Here is a 25,704-nt window from a genome sequence, read left to right on the forward strand (position 1 = left end):
GCGTCACTTCCGGCCGGCGTCCCTCGGGTTTGGCGCGCTTTTCCCGGGGTTCCCCCCACCAATCCCTGTGGAGGCGGGAGATGCGGCGCCAGACTCCCGCGTTGGCAGAGGTGACTCCCGTTTTTCCCCCGAGGGAGGAGGAGGGCTTGGCTTCGCGGGGCGGCGGGCGGGCCGGCGGGCGGAGAGACGCTTGGCTCCAGGGTCCGGGCGGACTCGGGGCGGCCAGGAGGGTCGCCCCGACGGCTTGAGCGGCTGCCCCTGCTGGGCACGGCTGCCCCTGGGCACGAATCCCGCCGGGGAAGCCTTGTGGTAACCGGGCAAAGGCGGGCAGGATCCTGCCTGTCGTGTGTGTCGCCGCTGTGCGTGTGGCTGCAGGGACTTTGCAGGTGGAGGTTTCATATATATATATATATAGGTATATATATATAGGTTCACACACACACACACACACACATATATATATATATATATATATGTGTGTATATATATATATATATATATATATATAGGTTCACACACACACACACATATATATAGGTATATATATATAGGTTCACACACACATATGTATATATATAAGTTTCTCTCACACACACGTATATATATATATATGTTTCACACACACACACATGTATATATTTATATGTTTCACACACACACATATGTATATATTTATACAAGTTTCACACACACACACACACACACAAACATGTATATATATGTTTCACACACACATGCATGTAAATATATGTTTCACACACACATGCATGTAAATATATAAGTTTCACACACACATGCATGTAAATATATGTTTCACACACATGCATGTAAATATTTATATAAGTTTCACATACACATGCATGTAAATATTTATATAAGTTTCACACACATGCATGTAAATATTTATATAAGTTTCACACACACATGCATGTAAATATTTATATAAGTTTCACACACACATACATGTAAATATTTATATAAGTTTCACACACACGCACACATATATATATATGAGTTTCACACACACACACACACATACATAGATGAGAAACTTTTATGTTCATACTAGAAAAAGGCTTTCCCTTGTGAAGTCCCGGCCTGTGTTGTGTGCAGTTTATTTTTATTACTTATTTATTATTTCCAATTTTATACATTTCAATAATAATGATAATAATGATAATATATTATTTATACCCCGCCCATCTGGCTGGGTTTCCCCAGCCACTCTGGGCGGCTTCCAACAGAATATTAAAATACAATACAGTGGTACCTTGGGTTACAGACGCTTCAGATTACAGACTCTGCTAACCCAGAAATAGTACCTCAGGTTAAGAACTTTGCTTCAGGATGAGAACAGAAATCGTGCTCCGGCGGCGTGGTGGCAACAGGAGGCCCCATTAGCTAAAGTGGTGCTTCGGGTTAAGAACAGACCTCCAGAACAAATTAAGTTCTTTACCCGAGGTACCACTGTAGTCTATTAAACATTAAAAGCTTCCCTAAACAGGGCTGCCTTCAGATGTCTTCTAAAAGTCTGGTAGTTATTTTTCTCTTTGACATCTGGTGGGAGGGTGTTCCACAGGGCGGGAGCCACTACCAAGAAGGCCCTCTGCCTGGTTCTCTGTAAATTGGCTTCTCACAGGGAGGGAACCGCCAGAAGGCACTGGACCTCAGTGTCCGGGCAGAACAATGGGGGTGGAGACGCTCCTTCATTTTACCATCATTTTAACATTTCAAAACTCATCTTCCTTCCCCCTCTTTCTGTGGTTCCTTAAATTTAGCACAGTATTAAATTCATTACAATAACCCAGGCCTGTGTTGTGCACAGTTTCATTTATTAATTTATGAATGAATGATTTTCAGTTCTATACATTTCAATCATTTTAACATTTTAAAACTCGGCTTCCTTCCCCCTCTTTCTGCCATTTCTTAAGTTTATTACAATATTAAATTCATTACAAAACCCCTGCCCTGTGTGGTGCTCGGTTTCTTTTCTACTATTTATTTATTTATTGACGATTTTCAGTTTTATACATTTCAATAATTTTAACATTTTGAAACTCGGCTTCCTGCCCGCTCTCTTTTTGTGTTTCCTTAACTTTTTATATCTTTTTTCTGCATATCCAAATGAACTTAATTTGCTCATATAGTCATATACTCAAACTGCAGGTTGTTACAATGATCATGCCAATGTTCTTATCTGTTTATTATCTGTAAAGCATTTCCATTCTCTTATAAAAAGCTTATCTTGTTTTCTTATTTTTCTGGTAAGCTTCGCCATTTCTACATATTCCATATGTTTTTGTACGAACCATGAGGGCAGTGGCAACTAAAAACGATCTAAACTCTTATCTACATGCGCCCCATTATATTTTAAACTTAGAGTGGCCTATGAACATACACCTTATTTTAAAGAATTGGCTTTTGTACAACTTCAGAAAGCTTATACAGAGTTACGATTAAATGCAAAAAACTCTGCTTATAGAGATGGGAGACACAGAGGCATACCAACAAATGAATGAGTTTGCATTAGGGGATGTCTGAAATAGAGGACCTTATGCATTATATCTTGTGCTGCCCCTTATATAAAAAAGCAAGAGAACGATTTTTAGCACCTATAATAACAAGGCCCCCTGGCCCGAACCCCTCTGACATGATTTTATATCTCCTCACAGACACAGTTAAGTATGTGACCTGGCGTGTAGCACTCTTTGCAACTGCCACTAGGAAAATTAGAGCAAATTATATAGCCAAGGTAGCCACCAACTGTAAAGGAGATGAATTTATTTAACCCTATCTACATCAAGCTATAGTCTACCTTTATCACCAAACTCCGAATATAATTGCACATTGTATTAATTAACATTATTTTTTAATATATTAGTGGCCATGTGATAATTTTAGCCTATAAATTTTGTTTAATGTCTTAACCTGTATATTAAGGTACTTTTATAGCTCTATTTAGAGTAGGTAATGTCTTGATAATATAAATGTTTTAAGTTTTTTGTATCAGTCCAGTATATTTTCTTTTAATTGTTGAATGATTCTGTGTACATCGTGGTAGCCTTTGGCTATGTGCAATAAAACTGACTGACATATGTTTTTGTATCCACTCCCCTTTTAGCAGTCTTTTCTTGAAAGTGACTCACATTGTGAACTTGGGAGATTCATGCCATATCATATTATGGCTGTGTTCACACCATACATTTAAAGCGCTTGACTTCCCCCCTAAGAATCCCGGGAACTGTAGTTTGTTGAGGGTGCTGGGAATTGTTTCTCTGTGAGGTGTAAACTGTGGTTCCCAGGATTCTTTGTAGGAAGCTATGTGCTTTACATGTATGATGTGCACCTAGCCTGTGGGTTTTTAAAAAAATATCATATAAATTAATTGTCACATTTAAACATTATCATCATATAAACCGTAACAAATACAATTAAAATAAAAATAGAAAGTAAAACATTTTCGCACCATATTCAATCCATATTTTGGGATTACTCAGATCCCCTGACTTCCCTCCATTCCCTCCCCTAGTTTTTTTATAGTTTCTTATATTATACATGTCTATAACTTATTTATCCTTAATTATTTCCAATTTTAAACATTCTCCTTAATATTTCAAGTGTTTTTAAAAACCTGCTATTGTATTAACTTCTTTACATTACTTTTGTAACTACACGATAAACAATTTTGCATTCTTTTTTATATTTGCTGTCTTCTTGATTTCTTAGTCTTCCAGTTAATTTAGCCATTTCAGCGTATTCCATTAATTTAAGTTGCCAGTCTTCTTTAGTTGGGACTTGTTCTTCTTTCCAGTGTTGAGCTATCAATATCCGGGCTGCTGTTGCATACATAAACAATTTTTAAATATTTTTTTCAGTATATCCATTCCAGTTATACCTATTAAGAAAGCTTCTGGCTTTTTAACAAATGTTATTTTTAACATTTTTTTTCAATTCATTATAAATCATTTCGCAAAAACTTTTTTTAACCTTACATTGCCACCGCATACGGTAAAACATACCTTTTCCCTCTTTCACTTCCAGCACTTAATATCTTTTGTCTTATGCATTTTTATAATTTAACCGGAGTTAGAGACCATCTGTACATCATTTTCATATAATTCTCCTTAAGAGCCGTACATGCTGTAAATTTTATATCATTTTTCCATAATCTTTCCCAATCTGTCATCTATATATTATGTCCAGACTGTGGGTTTTTTGTACTCTTCTTTTTGTTTTCTTGCATTGGCTTTGCATTTTTGCATTTTGTACACTGCATAGATATATGATAATGTGGTATCATAATTATTGAATAAATAGTAACAATAAATCATTGTTTCCACTGTCTCTTGCAGAAGCATGCTGTGTAGACCACTAGGCCTGTAGCCCCTCCATAGACCATGTTCTCAGAGCAAGCTGCCCAATCGGCTCAGAGCCTCCTGACCTCACCATCTACAGTGGCTTCTACCTTCGACCGCGTGCCCATCTCCACATATTCCAACTGCTCCCAGAACTTCAGGCTTGGGGAGCGGACTTTCAATCGACAGTATGCCCACATCTATGCCACACGCCTCATTCAGATGAGACCGTTGTTGGTTGAAAGAATCCGAGGCAAATGGGGTAAGCATGCCATCAAAACGATGTCCTCTGGTGGTGGTGGTGACCCTTCCAAACAGATTTTTTTGCAGGGGGTAGACTGGTAAAGAATAGACCATGAGTAGGCCTGGGATCTGGCCCAATCGCCTTCTAAATCTGGCCCACGGACGGTCTGGGAATCAGCATGTTTTTACATGAGTAGAATGTGCCCTTTTATTTATAATGCATCTCGGGGTTATTTGTGGGGCCTGCCTGGTGTTTTCACATGAGTAGAATGTGTGCTTTTATTTAAAATGCATATCTGGGTTATTTGTGGGGCATAGGAATTCGTTCATTATTTTTTTCCAAAATATAGTCCAGCCCCCCACAAGGTCTGAGGGACAGTGGACCGGCCCCCTGCTGAAAAAGTTTGCTGGCCCCTGGAATAGACTCTCAATACATTTAGAGTATGAATACATGCATTCACCACTAGCATCAGAGAAGAGTGCTGTCATTTATGGTTAACTCATTATTGAGCCTACCTAGTGGCAGTGAAAGCAGCAAAGAAGGCATACTATGTCATCTGGCAGAGCTTTTCTGAGTTTTATGCGGGGCCTTTTACAGGCTGGCCCAAAGGAGGTGATAGAACCAACAGTAGCTCGCTGTGACTTGTTTGCAAAGCATTTTGAGGATAAAATCACTTGCACCCACCAAGACCTTGACTCTGCTGTTATAGAAGATGAATCTCGTGGAGTGTCCAGAGCACAGTCCACTCCTGTTGTGTTGGATGAGTTTCAGTTGGTGAGGCTTGAGGATGTGGACAAGGTGCTCAGATCAGTCAGGGTGGCCACTTGCACTCTAAACCCTTGCCCCTCTAGGCTGATAAAAACCAGCAGGGAGGGAACAGCTGGCTAAGCCAGGGAGGTGATAAACGCCTCTTTACAAGAGGGGGTGATTCCTGCCTGTTTGAAGGAGGCAGTGGTAAAACCACTCCTTGAGAAACCTTCCCAGGTTTTGGAAAACCTAACTAACTCCGGACCCCTATCTGGGCAGGAATGGCCTAATTACTGTTGTCTATGCTCTGGGACGCGGGTGGCGCTGTGGGACTTGCTGATCAGAGCCTAGGACTTGCTGATCAGAAGGTCGACGGTTTGAATCCCTGTGACGGGGTGAGCTCCTGTTGCTCAGTCCCTGCTCCTGCCAACCTAGTAGTTCGAAAGCACGTCAGAATGCAAGTAGATAAATAGGTACCGCTCCGGTGGGAATGTAAACAGCGTTTCTGTGCGCTGCTCTGGTTCGCCAGAAGCGGCTTAGTCATGCTGGCCACGTTAACCAGAAAGTGTATGCTGACTCCCTCGGCCAGTAAAGCGAGATGAGTGCCGCAACCCCAGAGTTGGTCACGACTGGACCTAATGGTCAGGGATTCCTTTACCTTTACTATGCTCTGGTAACCTCAAGGTTAGATTACTGCAATTTACCACCATTCATTCATTAATTCCACTGCTTTTACATGCATCTTCATAACACGCCCACCATTTCCCTAAAAAAACCCTCAACCAGGATAACAACTGTGGATAACACTTTAAGGTTTCACACACTTCTCCCTCTCCTCTTCCAAATTGGTACAACAACACTAGGTACATTTTACCTGTGTTGTTGTTGGTTAGTCGTTTAGTCGTGTCCGACTCTTCGTGCTCAAAGTATCACAAAATTGCAGTATGCTTTCAAGTTCTCCAAAACTCTTCATCAAGCAAGATGTTGCACAAAGCAGGTGGTGAGTGGAATGAGGGATTTTTCTTTTTAAAATACAACAATTAGCCTGGCTGTTGTAACCAGGAAGCAACTCCTTTCTGAATAAAAACATTTTGGAATAAGATTGTTAAGTGGTTGAAAGCTGCATACTTTCACGTACCTAAGCCATGACTCCGACCATGAACCTCATCTCTGAATTATTACTTTGTTCCTGTTGGGAGAAATGGCTTGCTCTCTAGCCAAGGGATTGCAATGTCTAGCACTCCAGCTATGTTGGAAAACGGCTGATACTGCCAAATCGTAGCGTGGAAAGATTTGCTAACGGTGTCCAAATGTGAGCTTCCATGAGGCAAGTTCAGTTCAAGAAGTGAGGTGTTTCAGATGCTTCAGTTCGGTCCCTAAATAAATAAGGAAAGAACTGGCAATTTTTCTTAGCGAGAGGATCGTGGCCATGACTATTAAAAAGCTAACTGTTGCTCCCACTCCTGTAATAGGTTAAACTCTTTGGCCTGGTGAACTACCAAAAAGTCCCTATACCTCATTCATTCATGCAAGCAAACCAAACCCTGCCCTTGTTTTGGGGAAAACAGCTCAGGCTAATGTCACGATAAATCTTTTAGTCTTTGCTATAATACCCCCAAAATACAATCTTATGTAAGTTTAATATGCACAGGGACAAGTAAGCATGGATAGTTTTGCAGCCTAAGACAACTGCACAACTCTAAGTTATGACCTATAAAGCCTTAAACAGCACAGGACTGCAATACCTCCCCATATGAACTAGCCTGGACCCTGTCATAATCTAAGGCTCTTTTTTTGTGTTCCTCCTCCGTGAGAGGTCTGGAGGGTGGCAACACAAGAACGGGCCATTTCTGTGGTGGCTCCCCATTTATGGAATGTCTTCCCTGGGGAGTCTCGCCTGGTGCCTTCTTTACATATGTTTAGGCGCCAGGCAAAAACATTCCTCTTTTCCCAGACCTTTGGCTAATTAAACAAATCCATATTAAAGTTTGTGGGTGGGAGTATTGTTTTTGTTTGTTGTTATAGTATGTATTTTTGTGTTTTTATATTGTACCCCACACCCTGTGATCCTGGGATAAAGAGTGCTATGGAAATATAATAATGTTGCTAAAATAATAATAATAACCCTTTGAAGAGAATGCAAAGAAAAAAGGGTCATTTCAAGTTTTAGATAGGGTTTTTTCACTGGCAGTCCACTAGAGTGCAGCATTTACTCTTGTTTCCATGAAATCTTGTAAATTTCAACAAGGGATGTTAAAGTTGGGGTCGCCCGGTCTGCATATGAAATGCAGTGCTGGTTCTGTTGGTGGTTCTGGGTTGAACACCAAACTTGGTCAGGGGTATTTTGATCCAGATGTTCCAAGGTGGGGAGAGATTCACGGAATGATCCTCCATGCAACTTTTACTCTCTCAGAAAGCAGGTGGGATCAACGTGTTCTTCTGTTCGTATTTGGTGAAACACTTCAGTTCGTAAGAATGCAATGTTTAGGCCAATTGCACATGGAGCCTTGGATCCAGCCCCCTGTTTCAAGAGTTTCTCAGTTTGCTACTACTGATGGGGAGAGGGGGAGAACACTGATGGTAGCTTTCCACCCACACAGCGGTGTTCCCCTCCACTTATGGTGACTAGTAGAAAGATAACCACACACAACCCTAACATCCTGTCCCCCCACACCAGCTATCAAGTTAGGATTTGCACTCTTAGCTCCTGTAAAAAAAGCCACACGTCTAATCTGCCATTGCTCTCTCGAAGGGAACAACATTACCGTGAAGAAACTCTGTGAGCTGCAGCTGGCAGAGAAATGCTGTGTGGTGGGGACGCTCTTCAAATCTATGCAGCTTCAGCCTTCCATCCTGCGGGAAATCAGCGAAGAGGTAACGGGAGGGTGAACTTGAGCTTTTAAGGCTGTATGTATGAGACCTTATTACGGAGTCGAACCGTTGGTCCATCTGGCACAGCAAAGCCTGTTCAAATCAGTAGGCGAATCAGGAGGGAGGCGAGATGAATTGTCACCTAGTCGCCCCATAAACAAATCAGAGCAGGTGTTCTGTATAGACCAGGCATATCTTAACCTCCATTTAAGCTTTGTGCAAGCAAATCAGGGAGAAGGCTCTGGTGGAGTCATTAATGTCTCCGCAGGCAGTACAAACCTGATCAGACTCTTTGTACTTTAAAATGACACTTGGAAATATATAAACATGGCATTATTTTCACTTTTGAAGCTTTGTCCCATCACATGGTCAATCATGGCTGCTTCCGTTTTTCTTTCAGCCTTTTACATCACTGACCATGAAACGAGAAATACTCCTTACAACTGCGTTATAGATTTCCTGTGGACAAGGAAGCAAAGGAGTCTTCTTGAAGTGTTCCTTTAACTCAGGCTTCCTCAACCTCGGCCCTCCAGATGTTTTTGGCCTACAACTCCCATGATCCCTAGCTAGCAGGACCAGTGGTCAGGGATGCTGGGAATTGTAGTCTCAAAACATCTGGAGGGCCGAGGTTGAGGAAGCCTGCTGTAACTGGATCTTTCGGCATGTGACGCTTTCTGTATTTTAAATTATTCATTCCTCTGTTGGCACCGATCAAAATGTAAAGTTAAATTGTGCCTTGGACAGAAAGTCTTTGCTTCATAGCAATAACAAAGGAAATGTACCCAATGGGGTTTTTTTAAACATGTACGTTGAAAAATATTTTTAAATCTGCAGCATCTTGGCAAGTTTTAAGCAGGTAAAGCTTTTCCATTTGTGGAGACCCAGGGGTAAGTCACTATTAAAAGGGGGTGTTATCCAGGCAGGAGTGTCCCCTAAAGCAGTAGTTCACTCTGGGACTGGAGGAGAGAATCTAACCAGGTACTAACCAGGACGTCTTAGGAACATAGGAAGCTGCCTTAAACCAAGGACTTTACACATTGCTCCTATTTTCTTCCTCTTGTTATATCCCACATTTCCATTTTATCCTTACAACAGCCCTGTGAGGTAGGTTAGACTGAGCTATGGGAAGGGCTGTAGCTCAGGGGCAGAGCATCTGCTCTGCATGCAGAAGGTCATAGGTTTGATCCCAGGCATCTCCAGGTAGGGAACGTCCACTGTCTGAAATCCTGCGAAGCAGCTGCCAGTCAGCATAGACCGTTCTGAGCTAAGGTTAAGTTAAAGGGACCCCTGACCATTAGGTCCAGTCGTGGCTGACTCTGGGGTTGCGGCGCTCATCTCGCTTTATTGACAGCTTCTGGGTCATGTGGCCAGCATGACTAAGCCGCTTCTGGCGAACCAGAGCAGTGCACGGAAACGCCGTTTACCTTCCCGCCGGAGCGATACCTATTTATCTACTTGTACTTCGTGCCTTCGAACTGCTAGGTTGACAGGAGCAGGGACTGAGCAACGGGAGCTCACCCCGTCACGGGGATTCGAACCGCCGACCTTCTGATCGGCAAGCCCTAGGCTCTGAGGTTTAACCTACATTTCCTATGACTGCACCAAGGTTATCCTCAAAACAGTCCTGTGAGTTAGGTTAGGCTGAGAGACAGTGACTGGACTCCCAGGCCCTGGTCTAGCACTCTTAACCCGTACCGCAAACAGGCTTTCTTTTGCAGAGGTGGCTCTCTTGACTTTGCTACCCTTTGGCCCTCATTGTCCTCTGTATACTATTTGGTCTGGCTGGGAGAAGAACCCAGAGAGCTGCCATTGCTCCACCTTACACAGCATCTACAGTGACTGGCAGCGCCTCTCCAGGGTTTCAGGCAGGAGTCATTTCCCAGATCTACCTGCAGATGCCTGGGATTGAACCTGGGCTGTTCTGCATGCAGACCAGCTGCTCTGCCTCTGAGCTACAGCCTTCCCCCAAAAAACATCCGCTTTGCAGCTTGCAGCTGTCATTCTTGCTGAACCAGCATGCCTGGCTGGTCCCTGGGAAAACAATCCCCCATCTGGAAGCCTCCTTAATTCTGCTGGCAGCGTGGGTCAAGCCTTTAGCGAGAAGCGAGGTCCTAGCTAGCTTCGGAAGGACGGTTGTTGAGTAATAAGTTTTAACTCGCCCTGATAATGAACTCCATTCAAGCAGCACTTCATGATTGCAAACACATGCGCTGGAGCCGAACCACCAAAGCTTGGCTGGAGGAAGTTGCTGACCAGATGAGTAACATCACTTTTGGAGACGTTTCTAAAAGTCTTTTTTACTCGCCGCAGTCCGTTAGAGGGGAAACAGCTTATGAATTATTGTTTGCGCATTCTATTTCCCTTTTGGAAAATAAGTACTTCTTGTCATAGGATGACTTTCCCTGGATGGCATGCTCTCTTCGTTGTTGTTGTTTAGTTTGTATGAGTCATGCTGTAGTGTAATGCATTATTCCAGCCCGTCAGGTCCACATATTGTAAAAGCATTGAGTTAAAACTCCGAAGCCTTTGAGCACTTTCTGAAGTCCTTTTGGATGCTGCTAGGACCTCTGAACTTCTTCAATGATGCACAACTTAGCAGAGTAGTGCAGCTTTTCCTAGGCAACGATCGAGACTGCTCAGTCAGGACGACGATCAGGAACAAAGCTGACGACTAGTAACTTGATTTTGTAGTTTATTATATACAGCAGTAAACTCACAAGCTATATACAAGTTACTATATACAGACACAAACTTCATCACTCTCCAAGCCCTCCAGAATACTCCCAACTAGCCAAACAATGTCATAGCTCATGCTGCCTATATGGGAGACCTCAGCCAATCACCGAGCTGTTACTTTGTTGTTGTTGTTTAGTCGTTTAGTCGTGTCCGACTCTTCATGACCCCATGGACCAGAGCACGCCAGGCACTCCTGTCTTCCACTGCCTCTCGCAGTTGGGTCAGACTCATGTTTGTAGCTTCGAGAACACTGTCCTCCGTCGTCCCCTTCTCCTTGTGCCCTCAATCTTTCCCAACATCAGGGTCTTTTCCAGGGAGTCTTCTCTTCTCATGAGGTGGCCAAAGTATTGGAGCCTCAGCTTCAGGAACTGTCCTTCCAGTGAGCACTCAGGGCTGATTTCCTTAAGAATGGATACGTTTGATCTTCTTGCAGTCCATGGGACTCTCAAGAGTCTCCTCCAGCACCATAATTCAAAAGCATCAATTCTTTGGCGATCAGCCTTCTTGATGGTCCAGCTCTCACTTCCATACAGGAAGTTACTAGGTCCTCTTATTTCCAGGCAAATTTCTCCCGTGCTCTCTCTCCCTAGCCTGTAGTCAAAACACTAATTGCTCACTTGCCAAGCTGCACGTAGACTATGAACTCCAACAGCTGATACCTGAAATGGTTCCCTGCCATGTATTGGCTATTTGGGAAGGATTTTCATGGGAAGGCACTGAAGGTTGGTGGTGCATCACCGAAGGTTCCTCATTTGATCGCCAGCCTCTAAGGAGAGCTGGAAAAGACCCCTACCTGATGCATCACTGCTGGTCAATAGGGCTGGGTGATATATCAATATATCATCCAAAACCCGTTTGAAGTCCATATTGTGCTATCGGTTTCATAAGTTTTGACCTGGCAGTATGTCGTGAATCATGATGTATGTGTGTGCTCTGCAGAAATCACAAGAAAGGAAAAGCTGTGAAGCCAGCCAGTTCTTCTCTCAGTTCCTGCAGCCTCTGTTAACTCTGTCTGCTCAACTCTCCCTTGCCTCATGCAGAGAGCAGCGAACCACAAGAACAGGCGCTGGCAAAATTCACAATATGGGAGAAGCTGGGAAGCAGCCAGTGCTTCTACATAGCTCTATATTTCAGACATTGTTTTTTTTTAATAATTAATATTTATTGAGATTTTCCAAATAGTCAAAGACAAAAAACAAAATTTAAAAGAACAAAAAAATATCAAAAAAGAAAACAATTAAAAAACACATAATATTTTAAAAACCTTATTTTCCTTCACCTTATTTCTCAGACCTCCTCGCCCCTCCCCTTCTTGTATTCCAGTTTATGTTATCCGCTCAACAAGTTCTTATCTTATTTCTCAACCTTAACTTAATAATTTGTTTAAATCATGCTGTTATTTTCCTTTTCTTCTTTCTTCCGTTCCTCAATTTATTTTTAAGAACCTTATATCTATTTAATTTAAAAAGACCCAATTTTAACTTAATCTTAAACCTTTTTCCTAAAGTCGACCCAAATTTCCCTCCCACGATTTTCCCACATTCCATAAAATTGCAAAAAATATATTAAAAAAGAACTTAACAAATTATGTTTTAACACCCTTTGGATTCCCAAATCCCACCCTCCCTTTCCCGGTTTTGATCCCCAAACCAATGTCCATCAGTCCATCTATTCTCAACCTGGATCCCAAACTTCCGAGGCTCTTAGACCTCTCTCAATTTCTCTTTGCCGGTTTTTTTGACAGTCCTTTATATTCAACACCAACTCTCGAAGAAGCTCTGTCCCAATAATGTCCATTTTTCTTCCAAGCAGGCCTCTGTATTTAAAAGTGGAGCTCAAATTTTGTTTTTTATTTCAGACATTGTGATATATTGGTATATTGCGATGTTCAGCTGGTGATATATCACGATGTTGAAAACCATATATCGCCCAGCCCCAACTGGTCAGTGTAGGCCGGGAGGTGACTTAGCCCACAGCTCATGGGCCTGATTCTGTTCTCCAGTTTTTTTATCTGGCCACCAAAGATCCTCATAATCTTTGCAGTGGCAGCAAACGTATTTCAAAAAGAAAAACCTTTGCCCAGCTCAGCTGCAAACTGCTGCTTTCTCAGTCATCAGGTTGATCATCTGATGATAAAGGCCCTGATCCTTGCCACTAATGAGCTTACTGCTGAACTGAGACTCTTGGAGCAAGGCCCAGCTTGCAGAATGCAGTTTCTGTAGCGTCTTATGCAGGGGGAGGTGGTCACAAAGGTCTCAGGGTCCAGGACCATGAAGGGCTTTAAATATGATGTTGGGGTTGCTGCAAAGCTATTTTTCTCCCTGAGACTAGCTTTACATAGAAACATCGGAAGCTACCTTATACTGTTACACCAGTGATCGGTCTAGCTTAGTACTGATGACACTGGCACGGGTTTCAGGAGTAGTTTCCCCAGCCATATGTGGAGACAATGGGGTTTGAACCCAGAATCTTCTGCATGCAAAGCCAGTGCTCTGCTGCTGAACTTCGGCCCTATATACCTGAAGGAGTGCCTCCACCTCCATCATTCAGCCTGTAAACTCAGGTCCAGCTCTGAGGGCCTTCTGGCAGTTTCCTCATTGTGAGAAGCAAGGTTACAGGGAACCAGGCAGAGGGCCTTCTCGGTAGTGGCGCCCACCTTGTGGAACGCCATCAGATGTCAAAGAGATTAGTTATACAACCTTCCGTAGACATCTAAAGTCAGCCCTGTATTGGGGGAGCTTTTAATGTGTGATGTCCTGTTGTGTTTTTGTATATTCTGTGGGAAGCTGCCCAGAGCGGCTGGGCCAAACCAGTCAGATGGGCTGGGTACAAAAAATTGATGGTGAGCTATGGCTCCAGAACTGTGTAGCCTCTGCTGCTTCCTCACATCCGGGTGTCGCTTGCTTGCTTTCCCAGCACAATCTGCCACCACAGCCTCCCCGCACCAAGTATATCCACCAATCAGATGAGCTGATCTTGGAAGACGAGCTGCAGCGAATTAAACTGGAGGGAGCAATTCAAACTGACAAGCTGGTGACAGGTAGGTTGTTTCGGGGCAGGACAGTCATGGTAATGGGACCAGGGTATGATGTTCAAACCAACAGGCTACACAGAAACACATAGGAGTGCAGGATTCAGCGCTAACCTTTATATCCTTCCCAATCTGCCTAATTGACTTATATGGAATTACTAGGGCCAGTAAGTGTTGCTGCTTGGGACAAAGGTCAAAATGATGCCCCGCCCCCATCCCATGAACAGAATCTGACTTTATTGGCAGTTGAATCTTGCTGCAGCGCTGACCCCATTGTATGAAAAGAGCAGCCCATAGCTTTGGGGCAGTGTTAGAAACTGAAATATGAAAGCTAGGAGCTAAATGGCACCTTAAACCTAGGTTATGGGAGCAACAATGGAACGTCTGCATGATTTTTTATAAGAAGAATACAAAGCTGCTAATGAATGAACTGCAGCTAAAATATTATTTCATTTTTCACATGGTCTCGCCCACCCCCCTAATATTCTTAAGAGGGTCTCTTCTCCAGTCTTCAGAGAGTAGCTGGAAGTGGAGAGATCCTTCTTTTTTTCCACACTGCAGTTTACATCTGAAATCTTCGGCGCAGTACTGTACCCAGAGCTCAGAAACCGCTCGTGCTAATGAAATTCCCTGTTGCAAAATGCACTGAGGACAATGGGAGTTTCAAACACTGCTTTCAGGGCACAGCTTAGCAGACTCAAGGGGAACAGTTATACCACAGGCATAATAACAGTATGTTTTGGTTAACGTTTCTACTGGATTCGTACTGTTATTTTGTTGATATGTACTGACATTTCGCTTGTGATGTAATTTGTGTGAGCTGCTTTTAGGTTTTGTAAGATTAAGTGATATATGTTATTCAGAAGAATGAATGCTTAGGGGCTGCTGCCCCACTTTGTAAGTGCTGCCTTAGTCAGCTACGTGTTACGAGAGCAGCCCAGGCCACAGCCCCATTTTTCTCTGGTATGGCAAATGTACAGTGGTACCTCTGGGTGCGAACGGGATCCATTCCGGAGCCCCGTTCGCATCCTGAGTAGAACACAACCCGCGTCTGCAAGGGTCGCGATTCGCCGCTTCTGCGCATGCACGTGACATCATTTTGAGTGTCTGCGCATGCGCGAGCGGCGAAACCCGGAAGTAACGTGTTCCGTTACTTCCAGGTCGCCGTGGAGCGTAACCTGAAAACGCTCAACCTGAAGCGACTTTAACCGGAAGTGTGGCTGTAGTTGGGGTGTGGGAGACTTGCTGGGTAATTTGACAGGTAGGCAATGTCTCTGATTAACCCTTTTCTGCCCAGTGATTCTCTCCTGCCAGTTTCCTCCCCAAAGCCCCAACCCTTTAAAAATAATCCCCCCCCCCCGAATCTGGGTTGCAGGTTGGAGTGGACTTGATAGGGTAAAGGCACACCTGCAGAGGAAATTGATGTGGAGAGCTTATTCACTGATAATGCCAACCGCCACATTCAGGTTATGTCTGCAAATTCAGGTTTGAAGACATCTGTTCCACTATAATAGGAAGCTCTGCCCCCAGAGTTCTTCAAATTTTATAACGATTGGAAGGTGGAAAAGCACGATCTGGGTCAACTAAAGGAGGCATCTGGCGAATGAAAGTAAAGTGGTATGGTTTGTGACCAACAAGAGAACTGAAATTCAGGAAATCCCTTCCCATCCTATTTGTGTGTGAAACTGTAACAACAATTGCCAGCTTTCAGCCATTTAATTAACGTTATTCTCTGAATCCTGGGAAGGGCGTGGGATTCTAGCATAGTGAAGGAAAGGCTTCTTGGCCTCCTTAGCTCTTTTTGAGATACCTTCTTACGAGAAGGAGTGATAGCAAAAAGCTTTAGGAAAGGGCAAGTGAGCTTGTGCAACTATAAAAGGTAAAGGTAAAGGTACCCCTGCCCGTACGGGCCAGTCTTGACAGACTCTGGGGTTGTGCGCCCATCTCACTCAAGAGGCCAGGGGCCAGCGCTGTCCGGAGACACTTCCGGGTCACGTGGCCAGCGTGACATCGCTGCTCTGGCCAGCCAGAGCCGCACACGGAAACGCCGTTTACCTTCCCGCTGGTAAGCGGTCCCTATTTATCTACTTGCACCCGGAGGTGCTTTCGAACTGCTAGGTTGGCAGGCGCTGGGACCGAGCAGCGGGAGCGCACCCCGCCGCAGGGATTCGAACCGCCGACCTTTCGATCGGCAAGTCCTAGGTGCTGAGGCTTTAACCCACAGCGCCACCTGCGTCCCCCATGTGCAACTATAGGTGAGCAGTTTTCTGTGGAAGGCAATTTTTTTTAAAAAAACAACACTGTTTTTACACGGAAGACATGATGGGTTGAAGAGAGCAGAACAAGACCATGTTATTAAAGGCAATGTGTTTCCCGTGTTTGTGCGTTGTTCAGGACAGGCTAGCGCTAAACTGTTGTAATTACGGCTCTTTCTTCTGCTGGGCCAGGAACCATCCTCGCTGTCTACGGCTCGGAGACGGATGATGGCAGATTCCTTGTTGAGGATCACTGCTTTGCAGATATGCCCACCCAGCTGCCCATGATGGGGCCCAGCACAGACAGGTGAGACCACCTAAATCTTGTTGTTGGGGCATAAGAAGAGCGTGCAGCCATTCAGCAGGCTAAAGCTGGAGGAGACAAGGGTCTGTAATTTTTAAGAAAAGGTTTTAAGACTATGCATCACTGCTTTCCGATGCTTTAGAACTGATTCTGCTCTCATAACGTCCTTTTGCTTCCATCTTTGTTGCATTCTCTAAGTCTAAATTTGGATTTTTAATGTAACACAAGTATTTCTTAATGCTTTAAATATGTTTTAGGACTCCTGTAAGCCACTTCAGAGGCTTGTGTTTTGGCTGGGAAGCGAGATATAAATAGCAATAATCAAATTAAAGTAATCAAAACCCACCCACCCAAAAATTATACATATAGGAAATTAATCCCATCCTGGATATTTGAGTTGCCGACAGGGGTGAATTTATGGCTGCATGATAAAGAAACTTTTTCCGTCCTATCAATACCCAAGTCTGCCAGTTTATTTCCCAGGTCACTCTCAAGTCGATATCTACTGATATCGCCCATTTATTTAGCCTGTTTGGTTAGGTAAGCTTCCTAATTTCTTTAGACCTTGTTGCATTCTACATCAGAGTCTGCCTTTCAGGTCTGATTTGGACTACCATCAACCCTAAGCATTGGCACTCAGTGTTGCTAATGAGAGTTAATAGTTCACATCTTTCAGAGGGCACCATTTTGGTTATTCCTGGTTCAGCTTCTGCGTGAACCAGGCCCTTTAGTATAGTGGCACCAGTAACTTTGAACACTGTCCTATTGAAATCAGGCAGGCGCCTACAATCCTGATATTTCGGCACACCCTGAAAACATAATTGTTTTGCCAAGTGTTTATAATTTGATTTAGCGTTCGTCATTTGTTTTAAGATTTTACAATTTTATGGTTTTATTTATTTCATAGTTTTATGTATTTCACAAAAATGTATATACTGCTTGATTGTAAAGAAAAACATTAAAGCAGTTTTGATGTTATTATATATTTTTATGTGTTGGTGGTTTGTAAACATTCTGACAAATAAATGGTTTGTAAACATTATAACAAATAAATTAATTGGCTTATGGAAATCTCAGGAGGAGGCATTGCTCTGCTTTGTGAGGTTGCTGAGACTGTATGGTTTTCATTTGACTGTTTTCAATTTTCTTGTAATTTTTGAGGGCAAACAGATTTTTCTCTCCCCCCCGAGAGTCCCCAGAAGCCAAACATAGGCAATTTGTGCCCTAGCATCATTCATTTGCATTTTATTTATTCAACAATCTATACCACATTTTTTCCCTTTCAAAAAGAGCCTCATACAGAGCCCAAACTAGCAATGTTTATGGAATGCCCTCCCGGGTGAGATGCATTTGTCTCATAATTTTTGATGTTTGCTGTCCTGGGCTCCTTTGGGAGGAAGGGCGGTATGGCAAATCCAGTAAATAAAGAAAATGAACATAATCAAAATAGTGTTTAAAAAGTAATGCTTTCAGTTGCTGTCAGGCGGCAGAGGAACCAGCCTCCATGGCAGCTTGCCAGGAAGAGAAAAGTCCTTACCGTCTACTTTTTATTCAGTATTTACAGAGAGAGGCTTGGAAATGAGCCTCTTGGAATAATGGCGTTGCCCCAAGTATGTCTCTCCTCTCCTCTCGCACTTCATCCTTTGTCATCCCTTCTACGGGTGGCTGTGAGGGCCCTTTGCTTCTAAGCTCTTTGCTCTCCTACTTTTAAGGCTCACCGGTTTCTGGGAGATGGTGGGTCTGGAATGCTTTCTAGTGATAACGTGTCAGCCAGCTGCTCAGGCTCTGCCCTCCTCCTCTCCCATTATCTACCAACTTCTCCTCTCATCTTCCCCTGAGCTGAGATCTCCTTCAGACCCCTGCTGTAATTCTGAACTGTCTTCTTCTTCTCCGGAAGGGTCAGGCTGGGGAGGAGGTCTCCACCATTCCTCCTCTGCCCAGTGCCTGACAGTTGCCTATGGAACACAAATAGATGGAGGAAGCTAACCTAACCTCTCAGCCATGCTGGTTCCTCCGCTGTCTACCTCTGAAGCCTGCAGGTCAAGGCACCCATTCAGTGGCATGACTTGCGCCTCAATCACTCGGCGGTTGGTTCTTCTTGTGCCTCCAGGTTTGTCTTGCTGGTGTCTGGCCTCGGCCTCGGCGGCAAGAGTGGAGAGAGTCTTCTGGGCATGCAGCTCCTGGTGGACATGGTGACGGGTCAGCTGGGAGCCGAGGGAGAGCAGTGCAGCGCATCTCTCATCTCCCGTGTCATTCTGGCAGGGAATTTGCTCAGCCAGAATACCCAGAGCAGAGACGCCATGAACAAGGTGAAGACCTAGGATGCATTCTGCACGGGCCTATTTTATACCCTGCCTTTCTTCCTCTGTGGAACCTGAGCATTCCCTGGCGGTCTCCCATCCAGGCACTGACCAGACCGAGACCAGCTTAGCTTTAGCAAAGTAGCTATTCCGGTGCCTTCAGGCCAGGCCCTGAGCCCATCGGTAGTGTTGCTAGGAAGCAGTTGACTCAGTGCTTCCAAGCTAAGGTCGCATGATGCGTTTCTTGCGGCAGAGAACAGATAGCCAGATAAATACATAGATCCAACTCACAAGGTTGTGCTAGCGTAGCAAGCAATTCAATTCATTGTATATATAGCCAAAGACCTTCACAACAGAGGGCAAAAGCAAGACATTCCTCTAAAATCACACGACGTAAGTCTATAAAAGTCTATAGCATGTCAATTTAAAATTACAATACATTAATGTAACGGGAGCGAATCTTATTAGCTGCCATATCAAATTTGGCTACCAGATGTCTAATTTGTAGATATTTTTTGGCTAAGAGTTCCACTATCAGCTTTTCTGCCAGTGTAAGGATATCTGCTTGCACGATCTAACTTCCACTGTTTCGTCCCGTCTCCCCAAATGCCACCAAAATCTGTGTTTGGGGTTCCCCCAAGTCGTCTTTATTTTTTATGTTGTGAACCACCTTGAGATCTGTGGATGAAGAGTGGTATACAAATTTAGTAACTAAGTTAAATAAATAAACATTTTACCTTTCCTTCATAAACTACCGTATTTTTCGTCCCATAGGACGCTCCGCCCCATAGGATGCACCTAGTTTTTTGGGGGGGAAATAAAGGAATTTTTTCCCCTTTATTCCCCCCCCCCCCAAGCCAGGTCGGGGAACAGCAGGATGGCGGCGTTGCGCCGCCCCGCTGCCCCCCGAGCTTGTGGAGCTGGCCGATGTCTGCCCGGGCGCGCTGGGCGCTCTGCTTCTGGGTGACTCGCGCGCCGGGCGGCAGGCTGCTATCCGCAGCGCAGGGAGCCCTGTGGGAACTCCCAAGGCTTGCGGATAGCTTCCTGAAGCCTGGAGAGTGAGAGGGGTCGATGCGCACTGACCCCTCTCGCTCTCCAAGCTTCAGCGAAAGCCTGTGTTCGCCCCATAGGGCGCACACAGATTTCCCCTTCATTTTTGGAGGGGGAAAAGTGCGTCCTATAGGGCGAAAAATACGGTAAGTGCAGCCATCAATGGTTCAGTTATCCCGCTAGATTTCCTCATCCCATTAAATCTTTCATTCTCTCTCTTCTTTGGCTGACCTTCCTGCATGATCTCATTCAGGCAAAGTACCTGACCAAGAAGACTCAGGCTGCCAGCGTGGAAGCTGTGAAGCTGCTGGATGAAATCCTGCTGCAGTTGAGCGTGAGTGCTATTTTCAGAAGTGAGGTGGTGGTCAGGGTCTCTATCAGTCTAGGGTGAAGCCCAGGTTCATGCCTGGCTAACGATTTCTCAGTCACGGAAGGAAAATAATTTGAGCTTGCAGGTTGCTGCTAAGGTATTAATATTAGGCAAATCAATATTAAATACTTTCAAGGTATGTATATATATATATATATATATATATATTTATATGTATATATATATGTATATATATATATATATATATATATTTCTGTGCTGCTTTTTAGCCTCGTATAGGGTTCCTAAAGTGGCTCACAGTACCAGCAAAACAGTAATGAGAAATCAATTTGCAAGAAGTACCTTATTAAAAATAGCAGTATCGTAAATGTTAGGGGATCAGAAGGACATCTAATCAAAGCAGGTTTAATGATCTTTCTGAAGCGGAGATGGGGGACATTTGACTCTCCAGATACAGTGGTGCCTCACAAGACGAAAATAATCCGTTCCGCGAGTCTCTTCATTTAGCGGTTTTTTCGTCTCTTGCGAAGCAAGCCCATTGACGGATTAGCGCTATTAGCGGCTTTGAGCGGATAAGCAGATAAGCGGCTTAGAAAAGGGGGGGTGAAAAAACCCCGCAACAACTCGCAAGCCCATAGGAAATTCGTTTTGCGAAGCACCTCCAAAACGGAAAACTCTTTCGTCTAGCAAGTTTTCCGTCTTGTGAGGCATTCGTCTTGCGGGGCACCACTGTATTGTCAGACTCCAACTCCCATGACAACCAGCTAGCATAGTCGATAGTGAGGAAGGGATTATACAAGCTGTAGCCCAACAGCATTTGGGATGCAGACACAGGGTCCCTCTCCTTGTTCTAAAGACAGGACAGGAAGTGGCTGAATGAGCCTCTCGAGGGTCCTAATTACTTGCCAAGCATTCGTCACATAGCAGTAGGAATCCAAGGAGAGCTTCCTGGGGAGATCTTAATAGGTGGGCAGAAACTTGCAGGAGCAGGTGGTCCTTTACGTACCCAGGATCCAAGCCATATTGGTCAGGGATGGGGATGTTGCATGGTCCTCTAGGAGTTGTCGTGCTACAACTCCCGGAGCTGATAAGAATTCCACAAAAGTTGGAGAGTTGCAGGTCCCCAAGCCTTTCTGTAAGGCAGGTCCATATTATTATCCGCTACGCTGCATATGGGTGGACAGAGGTTGAAAGACATTGGTCAGTCTACGGGCAGTGACCACCACCGGCCATGGTGGTTGGGACTGATGGACGTTGGAGTCCCAACAAGGTTGGAAGGGCCACGGGAGCCCCATCCCTGGTAATAGGGCATTAAAGGAAAGAGCACTTCAAAACGGGCTTGGAAACACAAGCCAATGCATGTTAACACTGTGACATGCTCCGCATAATGGACCCTTGTGAACAGCCGCAACATCTGAACCAGCTGCAGTTTCTAAGCCACCTTCAAAATCAGTTCGTGCATGTAAAACACAGTGCAGTAATCTGGATTTAGTGACCAGGCTATAGGGTGTAGAGCTGTACAATTGTCATGCTCAGTGGTCCCTCTGATCACATGCTGAGCCCAGGAATTTGTTTTCAGTATCAGAACTGAGCTCAAGGTCCTGCTGCACAGAAATCCACTCCTGGTTTTCACCATAAGCTTCCTTCACCTCAGCAGCTTAATTTCCAATGGGGGGGGGGGAAGCTTTTTGTTGTTGGCTGTTGTTAAACAATTGGGATTCATCACAAATACTGGTCTACTGCAATTCAGAAATGTACTTGTAGATCCCACTCTACCCACTCCTGTCAGAGCCTAGCTTCTTTCCTTGTTGCCTCTGCCCAGCAAGGGAGCTCTTCCTGGGGCTGACTGCCTGCCCGCTTTGCCCTTACAGATGTCTGTACCTGTAGATGTGATGCCTGGTGAGTTTGATCCCACCAACTACACCCTGCCTCAACAGCCGCTGCATCGCTGCATGTTTCCCCTCTCGAGCGCCTACTCCACGCTGCAGCTGGTGACCAATCCCTACCAGGCCAACATTGATGGCGTCAGGTAAAGGCAGTTTTCCTAACTCTTAAGGGAAGCACCGCTGCTGCAAATCAGCATTGTTGTACGGGCGCTTTCAGGTGTTCAGAGCACTTCCATGTGTATTGAGCCAGCGTGATCTAGGGGTCTTCTGGGTAAGGTGACACAAGGACTGCCATGAACAGGAAAGGAGACTGGCGCTGTGAAGTAACTGATAGGCTGGGAAAGTGGGCTCCAATCTTGCACTCTGCTTCCTGTGAAGCCAATAATAATAATAATAATTTTTATTTATACCCCGCCCATCTGGCTGGGTTTCTCCAGTCACTCTGGGCGGCTTCCAACAGAATATTAAAATACAATAACCTATTAAACATTAAAAGCTGCCCTAAACAGGGCTGCCTTCAGATGTCTTCTAAAAGTCTGGGAGTTGTTTTTCTCTTTGACATCTGGTGGGAGGGTGTTCCACAGGGCGGGCGCCACTACCGAGAAGGCCCTCTGCCTGGTTCCCTGTAACTTGGCTTCTTGTAGCGAGGGAACCTCCAGAAGGCTCTCAGCACTGGACCTCAGTGTCCGGGCAGAACGATGGGGGTGGAGACGCTCCTTCAGGTATACTGGATCAAGGCCGTTTAGGGCTTTAAAGGTCAGCACCAATACTTTGAATTGTGCTCGGAAACGTACTGGTGTCCGGCCAGTTGCTGCCTCTCAGCCTACCTCATAGGGTTGTTTTGCAGATAAAGAGAGTAGGGGAATTTGGGAACTCATATATGCTACCCTGATTCCTTGAAGAAAGTGTATTAACAGATGCTTTGGTATTCTAGGGTTTGATGTCTTCATTCAGCTGTAAACAGTTCCACTTCCCTCCTCAATTTTAGGTTTTTAGGGACTTCGGGCCAGAACATCAGTGACATCTTCAAGTATAGCAGCATGTCTGACTATCTAGAAATCCTGGAGTGGACCTTACGGATTGGGCATCTCAGCCCCACAGCCCCAGACACACTTGGTAACTTCATCAAAGGAATCTCATGCTGTGTGGTGATCCAGCTGACTGTATTGGGGAGGGGGAACAATTTTTATTTCAGTCGGCTATATATGAATAATTTTTGTTAACATTTTATATTGATTGCTTTTTAATGATTGCGTTGTTTTCTTATCTGTGGGGTTTTTTTGCCCCAAATTATTTTTATTCATTTTCCAAATTATTAGAAATCGAACTAAATTACTTTAATACAATTTCTTAAAATCAGGTTTCCCGCTCCTTTTGCAAAACATGTCGATCTTGATCTGTGTTTTTAATATGTATGTGGTTATAGTTCATTCATAGACATGAGCTGCTTTGGGCGTTCTGTGACCAGAAGATTATATGTATAGGAATGAAATACCTATCTATGAATGATAAAGAATTTATTAGTTGGCTTCTCTCTCTCTCCAGTTTTGGATACACGATAGAAATCTACCCTTTTAAAAAACGGGTGAGGAAGAAGACAGTGGTCTTCAGCTAGCGGCAGTGATCTTTAACATGTTTGCTTCTTTCCCCAAAACACATGATTTTGGGTGGTGTGTATTGATGGTCAGGTCCTACCAGCCATCGAAAATCTTGGGTCTTCCCAGATTTTTCGGTTTCCTATCTCTTTTGCTTCTGTCTGCTGATGGGCCATTCCTTTAAAGGCACCCGTTTCCTTGTTTTTCAGGCTGTTACCCATTTTACAAGACTGACCCCTTCATCTTCACGGACTGCCCTCACGTCTATTTCTGTGGGAATGCACCGTCCTTCAAATCCAAGGTTGCTGAAGGTAAGGCAGTAAAAACCTGGCTCCCAAGAAAGGTCCAGACCTTTATAGTCTGTATCCTTTCTGACTTGAGACCTATTCAAAGCTCCTTCATTCATAGCGAGTTCTGCAATAATGTTGGTGTGTTTTCCCATCGGAGTTTTGGTCCTTGTTCACTCTTGTTCAACTTAAGACTAAACAAATGTCTTCTGGGATTATAGGACCAGCCTGAGACGTTGTGTTTTTTTGTTGTTGTTTTTTTACCAGGCACAAAGTGCTGTTGTGATGCAAATTGAGTTCTGCTGGAAAATTTGCCTAGGCAAAAAAGGCTGCTCGTAGCCACTCTTATGTGTTGGATCTCATCCAACTATAGCACTGGGCAGGTTTACCCACAACTGGTGTACCGGCCCAGTAGCTTTTTGGAGAGGGTTATGATGTGGATGGGATGCTTGTTTCTGTTTAATACCTTCATGTTGAAGTAATAATTCTATTGAATTTCTGTCCACTTTACAGAGCCAGTACTTAGGGTGGTATTCAGAGAAGAATTTCTGTTCATACAAGGGCTTCTGGCGGAGCAAGTGCAACTTCCTCTCCTCTTCCCATGTCGCCCCTAAATCTGTTCTGGGGCAGATTTGGGGAGGGCACAGGGGTGTGCAAGAATGCGGGGAGGGGCTGTTCCCTTGCACAGCCAGATGCCCTTATGTTAATAAAGGTAAAGGTAAAGAGACCCCTGACCATTAGGTCCAGTCGTGGCTGACTCTGGGGTTGTGGCGCTCATCTCGCTTTATTGGCCGAGGGAGCCGGCGTACAGCTTCTGGGTCATGTGGCCAGCATGACTAAGCCGCTTCTGGCGAACCAGAGCAGCACACGGAAACACTGTTTACCTTCCCACCGGAGGGGTACCTATTTATCTACTTGCATTTTGAGGTGCTTTCGAACTGCTAGGTGGGCAGGAGCAGGGACTGAACAACGGGAGCTCACCCCGTCGCGGGGATTCGAACCGCTGACCTTCTGATCGGCAAGCCCTAGGCTCTGTGGTTTAACCCACAGCGCCACCCGTGTCCCCTTATGTTAAGAGAACTACTTTATTGGATAACACTGCTCATCTTGTATATAAGAAAGCTTGCTTGTTTGTTCTGCTCAATATTGTCCATTCTGACTTCCAGCAGCTTTCTGGGATCTCAGGCAAAGTTCTTTATTTCCCATCCCTTGCAGCTTCATCCTTCTTAACTGTAGATGCCAGGGAACGAACCTGTTAACTTTTTGCACACAAAGCATGAGCAATGGACCACAACACCAGGCCCTTCTGATTCATTTCATTAATTAGTTTTCCTTTCCTGCCTTTCCAGGTGCTAACGGTCAGAAGGTCTTGCTGGTGACCCTCCCTGATTTTGCCACCACACAGACTGCTTGCTTGATCAATCTACGTGACCTCACCTGCCAACCAGTCACTTTCTCTGCCTTTGGTGCCAATGAGGAGGAGGATGAGGACGAGACAGTAATAGAGACTGGACACTGAGAGACATGTTTGATATCTTACTTCTTCCCTGGAGCTTGGAGCCGTTGTTGTCCCCCCCCCCCCCCCAATGAAATTTCCTGGATATTTGAACCTATGGTTTGTACAGAGGAATACAGTGAAAGATATCATCCATTTACTTGGTTGTGAATTGCCTACAATTTTTTCATACACAAATAAATGCAGAACTCGAAGT

At 44.5% G+C, this 25,704-nt stretch overlaps 1 protein-coding gene across 3 annotated transcripts; it reads left to right on the plus strand.

The window, feature by feature from the left end:
* Positions 1-25,702, plus strand: POLD2 (DNA polymerase delta 2, accessory subunit). Of its 3 annotated transcripts, none has more exons than XM_083713669.1 (11): positions 1-110; positions 4,353-4,617; positions 8,099-8,220; positions 13,870-13,993; positions 16,432-16,546; positions 18,654-18,852; positions 20,147-20,227; positions 22,096-22,253; positions 23,099-23,226; positions 23,915-24,016; positions 25,342-25,702. In XM_083713669.1, the coding sequence occupies exons 2-11, from the start codon at positions 4,398-4,400 to the stop codon at positions 25,509-25,511; spliced, it is 1,419 nt and encodes a 472-aa protein (XP_083569795.1). In that variant the 5' UTR covers positions 1-110; positions 4,353-4,397; the 3' UTR covers positions 25,512-25,702. The 3 variants fall into 3 exon arrangements, with proteins under 3 accessions (XP_083569795.1, XP_083569796.1, XP_083569797.1); XM_083713670.1 differs by having other exon boundaries at positions 6-110; positions 4,356-4,617; XM_083713671.1 differs by lacking the exon at positions 1-110 and adding an exon at positions 282-386.
* Positions 25,703-25,704: the final 2 nt, after the last annotated feature.

This window comes from Podarcis gaigeae (assembly GCF_964106915.1).
Source record: "Podarcis gaigeae genome assembly, chromosome: 15".
NCBI lineage: Eukaryota > Metazoa > Chordata > Lepidosauria > Squamata > Lacertidae > Podarcis > Podarcis gaigeae.